Here is a 9,563-nt window from a genome sequence, read left to right as displayed (position 1 = left end):
GAGTATGCTTGTGACGGCGATGTCACATTTACATCTAGCTTGTCTTCAAACGATCTTATGTCTACGGATTGCATATCGGATTGCACATTGTCTTCACATTGGTTACTAGATTCAGATGCTACTTTCCATGTCACGTCGCATCGTGAGTGGTTTAGCACGTTTTCTAGTGGGAGACTTGGTTGTGTGCACATGGCTGATGGTGTTGTGTATGACATTGAGGGTGCAGGAGACGTATGTTTTTCCTTGCCCAGTGGTATGAGATTTACCCTACGTCATGTGCGTTATGTGCCAGATCTGAGACGGGATTTGATCTTAGTCAGACAGTTACGGGATAGTGGATGTCAGATTTTGCTACGAGAGCGAGATTTTGTAATGCATTTGGGTTCGCTAGTGATTGCGAGAGGTGCCAGGAGTGGTATAGGTTACCCATTGCATGTGGATCACGGGAGAGACAATGTTGTCTCTGTGATCACGCAGCCAGGTAGAGAGTGAGAGAGCAGGCGAGTCTCTTTTGCTCATGGGTTGCAGGGTACTTTGCATGGAGTGCAGGGTAGTGAGCTCGTTGTGCACACAGTTGGGGCATGACTTGAGCAGTCACACAGAGAGGTGACAGAGTCATACATGCATGCTTTGCTAGTGACTGAGCAAAGCAGAGAGTCAGTTGTGAGAGATACTTCTATGCAGGATAGACAGGTAGAGCGGTCTTGCTCTAGTGAGTCACGGCAAGAGGACGTTGTGCAAGAGTCTATGCATATGGAGTTAAATCATGAGAGCTCTAGTGAGTCACAGCAGATTGAGTGGTCATGTTTGCAGTGGATGATTGCAGAGGAGGCTGAGATGTCAGCGATTATGCAGTCATTCCTTTCTATGCTCGACAGTGAGCATGGGGATATAGTTGTGCAGGATATGTCTTCCAGCAGACACCTAGAGCAGCTGGTTTGCTCTGAGGTTGCACGACAGGTTGATGCATCTTTTGTGGACTGTAATGGAATTTGCCTATTCAATTTGAGAATAGCGGAATTTAATGAGAGTACTTTCAAGAAATGATTTTGTGAGCATAGCGGGTAGACATAATTGAAGATAGCAACATAATCATAGCAATTAGTTAACTTGGCATAGACAATAATTTTGCAAGAGAGAGAGTTTAGAGAACATGACAACAATTGAGGACCGGATTTATGTGGAGCCGGTCCCCCCTCCAATAGGCATTTGTATTATGATTTCTCCCATAAAGAGAGACTTGTTACAATACAGTCTTTGTGTTCCTTGTGACCTAGGTGATGCCATGAAGATGGAAGGCTTCATGCACCACAAACATAACATAAACTTGAAGAAAGCTTTAACTATCCCAAGCCTCAGTCCCAAGACCTCAAACACCTTCGAAGGTGGAGAGAGCTAGCAGGGAATGAGGGTAGGGAAGAGGAAGAAGAAACATTTCGTAGGAGAAAGAATTAGTTCCTCACTTATCATACTCTTGTTGCTAGCATACATAATAGCATAGTAATGAAGAAGAAGGATATGGCAAGCTTAAGCATTGAAGCATGGCTCTTGGTTGGATTTGCACTCCATAGCCAAGAGTGTTGGTGTAGGCTCTCAACCTCTACTTGCTTGGAGAGGGAGCTCTTGCACTTTGCATATCACACAATGAGAGTGCTTGTGAGTGTGTGTGGGTGAGTATACCCCCTAGGCACCCCCCTAGCTTGCTTGGGTCGACCCCCCCTTGTAGCTCATGCCTGAAGCTCATTGGACCCTTCCAGGCCTAGCCAATCACAAGCAAGAGCCATTACAAGCAACATGGGTAGCCTTGGGACAAGTGTCCCCCTTTCCCCTTGAGAGAGAGGACTTGATAAATGCTAAACAATTAGATAATTCATGTAATTTATCATTGGACCCCTTTGAAGCCTAGCCAATAGGCTTCAAGCAACACATGAAGGTAACATGGGTAGGGGCCTGACATGTGTCCTTGCTGCCTCTTCAAGTTGGGCTTCCCTTGTGTGTGTGAGTGGGTGTTTTCTCTAGATGGAGCCAGTCAAGCACCTCAAGCATCTTAATCAAGCACCTCAAGCATGAAAAACACCTCAAGCATGACAAGCACCTCAAGCATGACAAGCACCTCGAGCTTGGGCCGGGTTCCCACCTCAAGCTCAGCCCTAGCTTACTTAAGGTCAAAGGACTTTTACACACATTTATTGGAGGTCTTCAATGAAGCTAGCCCTAAGGTCTTATGCTCCATTGGTTAGCCTTGCTCTTTGATAGACCATCTCCCTTTTGGGCCCCTTTACCATTGGCCCCGTGTTGAGATAGATCTATAAGCACATACCTATATCTTAACACTTGTTCCCGTTTATTCTCCCACATTAAGTGATCAATTTAATATGAGAAAATCATTTGGGATAGTTAGATATTAGATTTTATGACATGGACAGTCAGGAGATGCATGTGGCTGACACGCCTTGTCAGTCAGAGATGCTTATTGCCAGGGATATATATGTTGATGCATGCTCCGTAGAGCTAGCAGGGCCCGCTAGCATTGCATCGGCATTCGGTGGTCTCATGTATGAGATGCTGATCTTGAGACCGGATATCGCAGCTGCAGTGGGAGCATTTGCAGTTGGGGTTGTCAGTCGTTTGTTGACTGATGATGGCATAGTGCACGAGGGAGATATGCAGGTATTGCGTACATACTGCAGTACGTGTGCGGTACGTCTGGCGGTGTATGGACTTACACGGAGCAGGACAGCCGGATGCACACGATCACAGCCAACCAGTGGGCATCGGTTGAGAGCGGTTTTCTCTTGCCTTTTATAGTCTTTAGACTAGGTTCTCTTGCTTAAAGGCACAGTCGCCTTTAAGTGGGAGGTTGTTGGGGTATAGGCGTCTGTGCCTTGCCCGGTCGCCCAGAGTCTGGGCGCCCACTGACTTGTATACCTTATACATAGCATAAGTGTATAGAGGGCTGCTCACTTTTTGGAGTTTCCCCACCCATATCTATGTCGTGTGTCTCCTTCTCTCTCGCTCACTCTCCGTCTGTGGTGCTCCCCGATCCCCTTCACGCATGGCATGGCAAATTTTCAAAAGGCCATTCCAAAGCCTCTTTGAGATACAAGCCACCGTTCCAAAAATTTGCTTGACAGAAAAATTTTCATGACAATTATACTCTAGGGTTAATTGTGGTGCTCCCCGATCCCCTTCACGCATGGCATGGCAAATTTTCAAAAGGCCATTCCAAAGCCTCTTTGAGATACAAGCCACCGTTCCAAAAATTTGCTTGACAGAAAAATTTTCATGACAATTATACTCTAGGGTTAATTGCAAAAGATCTAACTAGCAAAAAAAATTAAAATTTGACAAGACTTGATTAGATATGGCGTCATTGGTCAAGTAATCCACATGTGACCCAAAAATTGAAAACATAAAGCTAAAGGAAAGCGCTTGAACAGCCTTGGCAACACCATGTCAGTGAGCAAACCATAATCTCACAACGAGAAAGCCCAATAAAAAGATACGTCATCTTCACATCATGTTGTCATTACATCTCCACTCCTCCTATTCTTCATGCCCTTCCAAGCCTCAAAGCATTCATCCCATAAGACATTTTCTGGATTCGCTACCTTGGGAGTATTCATGCCAACAAACATCGCCAAATTAAGCGTATGAAGCGACAATTGATTACAAAACTTGCTCTTGATCTTGTTCATCTTTGAAAATCCCCGTTCGCATGCTACACTTGAAAGAGGAAGCACTAACAAAGCTCTCCAAAGCTTCATAGTCCAAGGAAAAGAATGCTCCCATTCTACATGATTACATGTATCCAACCAAGCTGTATACATATCCTTGCCTTTAAAGCAGTTTCGCATTCTTGTAATAAAAGATAGGCGTTCTCCTTTGCACTCTTGGCTATTGAGCAATGAACTTTGACCCTCCCCAAAGTGTTTGCATAAAACTTCCAGCCATTGTTGTGATATTACATTTACCTTTGCCAAGTCACTGTCATAATCTTTGGGTGAGAAGTACTTTGAAGCTTGAAAAATGTCAAAGTCAGATTTGAAGCGATCCCACAAAGATTGAATTATGCTTCTCACATAGCTTTGACACAAATACATAATGTAAATCATTGCACTATCATATGTTTCCTACGGATTTGCTACATCTCCTTCATACATGGGACCTAAGTGCAAGTAATGAGAGTGTACTACATCCTTCTCATCCTTGTACATCATTACCCCCATTTGTGCATGTATTGTTTTTATGAAGCTTTCAATGTGTCTTGTTCCACTTGCAAAATTAGGACCCAAGAACAACAAACGAAAGGTCTCCATAACGGACGTAATATGGTCTCCAATGCTACATATGTCAACATGAGCCTCTTGAAACTTGCAATTCAAGATATTCAACTCTCCAAGTACATCGGCAAAAAAGTGAAGAAGAAATTGCACCTTGTAATTAGTGAGTGATGCATATAAAGAGGCATCCACACTCCTCATTACATTCAAGTACGCAGGCATCAGTCGCATAACCTTAATCAAGAACTCACCCTTTGAGAGACATCTTACAACATGCATCTTTTGGGGTCTCAATTTCCCCCTTCTACCAATTCCAAAAGCTTTCACCACATCCGCAAGAAAAGCATGTCTCTTGGCAGACCTCGAAGTCCATTCATAAAGCTTTCTTGCAATTTTGTCAGTGTACTTGAACTCTTTATGCTTACTAAAAGCATCATTGGATGCAAGAGCTTCTCTATGAGCTATGCAATGAAAGCTTACAAGATGGGGAACCACTCGTTTAAGCCATGTCACTACCCCTATATGTGAACCTGTCATGACAGTTGCACCATCTGTTGCAATGCCAACCATCTTGGCTATAGCTACATTTTGGCTCTTAAAAAATTCAATCAAAACATCATAAAGAGCTTCTGCAGTAGCATCCCGAGGCTCCAAAAGCTTCACAAACTTTGTACATACGGCCCCATTGCCAGCATCTTCAATGTATGTGACATAGAGAATCATATATTGCTTGACACTAATGTCTGTACTCTCATCCACTTGAATGGAGAAATATGGACTACTCTTTACATCCTGCATCAGTCTCTCAAAGTATACATGCTTAATCGCCTTGCCAAACTGTTTGCCTGCATCTTTCCCAGTGTAAGATGAATACTCATTGGCAAGTGGCATATTTGGAGTTCTCATAAATCTTTGAAAACTGCATAAATTAGGATACTCCTCAAGAGGCAAGAACCTTTTCATTACATACTAGCTTGTTTGCATGCATGACAAAATGCGTTCCTTTTCGCTATCTGTCATAACAACAACATGCTTTTCAATGGGTAAAGTGCTTCTTCGCTCATGCTCTAACCACAAAAGATTTGCATCATGATGCTCGTCAGAGTCTTCATGCACTTGAAGAGCAGGTTTTTGCAATGAGTGAGCCCCTTTCGGCTTTTGCATATACATTTTTCCTATGAGCGAACGTACACCACTTACACTTGGCTCGTTCATTACCATCTTTGTCGATGATACAATAAGCCCATGGATGAGCTATTTTTCAGCTCTCTAGAAACACTCGACGGTGTTTCTTATTTTTTGTTTCCTCCTTTTGAAGTGCCTCCTCTCCGGTCTCCTTAGGCAAAGCGTGCAAACCAATAGACTCATAAAGAGTTCTTTGCTTTTTGCTTTTCTTAGGACGTCCTAGAGCAACCATAACTTGACTCTAGCTGCTAAGGATAACAAAATAAAACATACTAAGTATAGCTCAGTTTGCAATTCAAAGACAAAATCGAGGAGACAAAACAATTTGAAAGCAAAACAAATACTGTAACAATACCATTCCAAAGACTCTTTGAAACACAATACTGAAGAAAAAAGATAAATGTTGCACTTGCCGATCGCCGGTTGACCTCACGACGACAAAGTCCGTTCTTTTCAATCTCTTGCCCCAATCTCTTTGTCAAACGATGTACCACGGTCCACGCAAGTCCTTTCTTTTCAAGTTTCTGTGCATTGTTCATAGGAAATAGTTTTGGTCAGGACTCAAACTCTCTCTGTACCAAGGTGAACACTGAACAGTGAACAATGAACATTTCATTATTCATAGGCTATAGCTTTGAAAAATGAAAATAAACGCTCATGGGCATTGGGCACTTGCCAGGTGAGTCGTGAGTGACTCAGGTGAGTTCTGCAGACGAAGGGGATTCGGGAATCTGGAATCTGGATAGGGGAATGGCAGGTAGCAAGCATGAAGAGTGTGTGGAAGACTCAAGAGCCAGAGGGCGCAAGTTGGATAGGCAGCAAGAGGACGCAATGCGTTTTGCAGACCAGTTCTGCTGCGAGCTTCTAATCCGAATCCGATGCAGCTTGCAGCATGAAGGTGGACATTGGGGCGGCAACAAGTGGGGCGCATACTCAAGGAGTCAGGAGCAGCTGCGCAATGCGTTTTTGAACCAGGGAGCTGTGCAGCAGCGGGTGCGTTTTTCTGAGTTTTGCGCAGGCATTTCATCGAACCAGGCGAAGGCAGTGCGTGCTGAGTGTAGCCTATTATCCTTGGACCTTCAAATTTTAATTTGTGTGTAAAATGTAGTTATAAGCAGGTTTCAAATTTCAATTTGATGTCCGGACTCCGGAGTCCGTAGCTGCTGCTTTAGCCTTGGGCCTTGGCCCTTGGACCCTTAGCCCTTTAGTTTTGACTCTTTTAGGATGAGCATTGGAGCAGTGTCACACCAGTGACTGGTGAGTTTTAGCTTTACAATTTTAAGTATGTAGTGTCATTTATAACTATTTAACATATGTATAAATATATTTATCAAAATTTGTTTTGGACAAGCAATTTTTGTGGATGCCATTCCGTAGATAATATACTCAAAATCCTCCCAATCCACGTGAATGGACGATTTTCCATTTCACCGTGCTATGGACATCTTTGTTGCTTCTTTGCCGTTCCTATGACAATTAGAAAGCCTTTGGCATGATGGATGGCCGTCAAATCCTAACGTTGGTGGATGGCCGTCAAATCCTAACGTTGGACTATAAATTGACTACGTGTAGATAGGACCCTGGCCCCTCAGGACCTAGGCCTCTAGTAACTTATAAAAAAGTTAAGGCACAGACACTTCTTCTGCTTCTTCTTCCTCCCTCTCTCTCTCTCTCTCTCTCGCGCGCGCGCGCGCACACACACTATGGATGAGCTTCCACTGAAGGAGGTGCCAGGCGATGGGAGTGATGCAGTTGGGAGGTGGCCGCACCTGGATGCCGTGAAGGACCGTCTGGACTTCTTCTGGTGCCAAGGAGAACATGATTTCTGGGCTTCGCGTGTGGAGAAGTATGGGAGCACCGTCTTCCGTGTGAACGTGCCTCCCAGCCCCCCTGGCTTCCCTGCAAGCCCCGTCATCATGCTCCTTGACCAGAAGAGCTTCCCTATCCTCTTTGACAACTCTAAGGTATGCAGCACACTCGCCTCCCCTGCTTCTCCCCTGGTTTCCCCCTGCTTCTACCCTGCTTCCCCCCTGTTTTCCTCTTTTTTAATGGTAATTTTAAATGTGGATCCGCTCTGTTTTAACAGATCTGTATCATCTTTTCCATAGCTAACTGCTGCAAAGCTTTGCCACTATGACCATCTGTCAGTCCTTTACTTTGATGCTTAGTTGATTTTCATCTCTCATGTTATAGGTGGATAAGAAAGATGTACTGCTGGCCAATTACATGCCCAGCCTCTCTTTCTATGGTGGCATTCGACCATGCATATACCTCGATCCGTCCGAGGAGCAGCACACAAAGGTCAAGACCTTCATCATGGACCTTATCAAATCGAATGCCAACAAGTGGATCCCAGAGATTGAGAAAGCTGCGTCGGAGATCTTTGCAGTCTGGGAAGACGAAATGGGAAAAAAGAACAAGTCAGAAGTGAATTCTCAGTGTGGACAGTTCGCCTTCAATGTCTTGTTTCGCACTATAATTGGAAGGGACCCTGGCGAACCCGGAAAAGCAAGCCTTGGCGATCGTGGGCCTTTCCTCATGCAAGCATGGCTCGGTCCACAATTAGCCCCCATTGCTAGTGTAGGGATTCCCCATGTCTTGGAGGAACCCCTCCTACACTCATTCCCTATTCCGTATATCACCATCTCTTACTTCCATCGCCAGCTTGTGAAGTTTTTCGAGACTTACGCCACTGCACTCCTTGATAAGGCTGAGAATGAGTATGAGATCAATCGAGATGATGCTCTTCACAACCTCATTTTTGCTCTGGGGTTCAATGCATTTGGGGGATTGCTCATCTTTTTACCCTCTTTGTTGGGCTTTTTGGGCAGAGCTGATGAGTCGGTGCGTCAAGCTCTTGTGGCAGAGGTTAGGAATGCTGTTGAATCTGAAGGAGGCGAAATGTCGGTCGTGGCAGTGCACAGCATGGGGCTTGTGAAATCTGTTGTGTATGAGGCTTTTCGCATGCTGCCCCCTGTGCCTTACCAATATGCAAGGGCCAAAGAGGACTTAATCATAGCGTCACATGATGCAAGATTTGAAGTGAAAAAGGGAGAGATTCTTGGTGGATGCCAGGCCTTTGCATCTAGAGATCCTAAGGTTTTTGAAGATCCGGACACCTTCATCGCATCACGTTTTACGGGTGAGGAAGGGGAGAAGCTGTTGCATTATGTGTTGTGGAGTAATGGCCACTCTGATCAACATGCATCTCCCCACAACAAGCAATGTGCTGCAGCTGACTTTGTACCCTTCTTATGTCAGACATTCTTGGCCTGTTTTTTCCTTAGATATGATGACTTCACTACGGACAAGCCGAGCATACATGGCAACAGCATCACCCACACTATGACCTCTCTCAAGCTTCATTGAAGGTTGACTAGGGGTTTATAATAAGGGATTGGGGGTTTGTGGTGTGGTAAGCATTCGTGCTACATGCTGATTGTATGATGCATATACGGTATGTGGTAACCAATTATGGAAACCAGGCAAGTCACTCTGATTGCCTCTAGTACTCTTTTTTGAGGCTTTTCATCTTTCAATATTACTGTTGCAATAGGTGAGATATTTATTTTACTTGACTATTTTTGTGAGTCAAAATATAGAGATTATCTCCAATCAAAATCAACAGTCACAAGTTCCGTACTTTTGACCGGACATGGGATGCATATCATCTATATGTTCTATTTATTGAATGTGGTCTATCAGTACATAGCACCGATCCAATAGAGAAAGATGAGTCCCTTTTGTCAAGACCCTAGAAGAGTATTGGGATGTTTTTGCCTGTTGAACAAGGACTTGAAAGGAGTAGACCTTGAGATTTGTCCCAAAACAACCCTTTAAGGAATATGCAAAGCCTAAAAAACAAAGGCCACTTAGTTATAGTGACACCTTTCCTTGAAAGGTCAAAGAAGAGATTGATAAGCTCTTGCAAGTTGGGTGTACAGAGCACATAAAGTTGCTTTCTTGTAAAATAGTAGTCTCAAGGAAGAATATAAAGCTGGGGGTTCTTGTAAGCAAGTCAATGCTGCAACTATCTGAGACAACTATGCGCTCCCAATTGTGCATGATGTAAAGAAAGTGGTAACAAGCAAAGAA

General features: G+C 44.1%; 1 protein-coding gene and 1 pseudogene across 1 annotated transcript; one reads left to right on the top strand and one right to left on the bottom strand.

Moving 5' to 3' along the window:
• Positions 1-3,518: 3,518 nt before the first annotated feature.
• On the bottom strand, positions 3,519-6,838 carry LOC147444164 (uncharacterized; annotated as a pseudogene).
• A 224-nt stretch (positions 6,839-7,062) lies between these two features.
• Positions 7,063-9,049, top strand: LOC147444163 (allene oxide synthase 1, chloroplastic-like). Its single transcript, XM_086526871.1, has 2 exons — positions 7,063-7,432; positions 7,662-9,049. Exons 1-2 carry the CDS (start codon positions 7,172-7,174, stop codon positions 8,835-8,837), a joined length of 1,437 nt encoding a protein of 478 aa, XP_086382997.1. The 5' UTR covers positions 7,063-7,171; the 3' UTR covers positions 8,838-9,049.
• Positions 9,050-9,563: the final 514 nt, after the last annotated feature.

This window comes from Adiantum capillus-veneris, chromosome 13, assembly GCF_014529385.1.
Source record: "Adiantum capillus-veneris isolate H3 chromosome 13, ASM1452938v2, whole genome shotgun sequence".
Classification (NCBI taxonomy): domain Eukaryota; kingdom Viridiplantae; phylum Streptophyta; class Polypodiopsida; order Polypodiales; family Pteridaceae; genus Adiantum; species Adiantum capillus-veneris.
Note: the sequence above shows the minus strand (reverse complement) of the source record. Positions and strands in the feature narration are given on the sequence as shown.

Bases quoted from the DNA above. Each gene is read 5' to 3' on its own strand.
- LOC147444163 (XM_086526871.1), top strand. From the start codon at position 7,172: ATGGATGAGCTTCCACTGAAGGAGGTGCCAGGCGATGGGAGTGATGCA. The intron at 7,433-7,661 runs GTATGCAGCACA...CTCATGTTATAG, and splicing joins TCCTCTTTGACAACTCTAAG to GTGGATAAGAAAGATGTACT.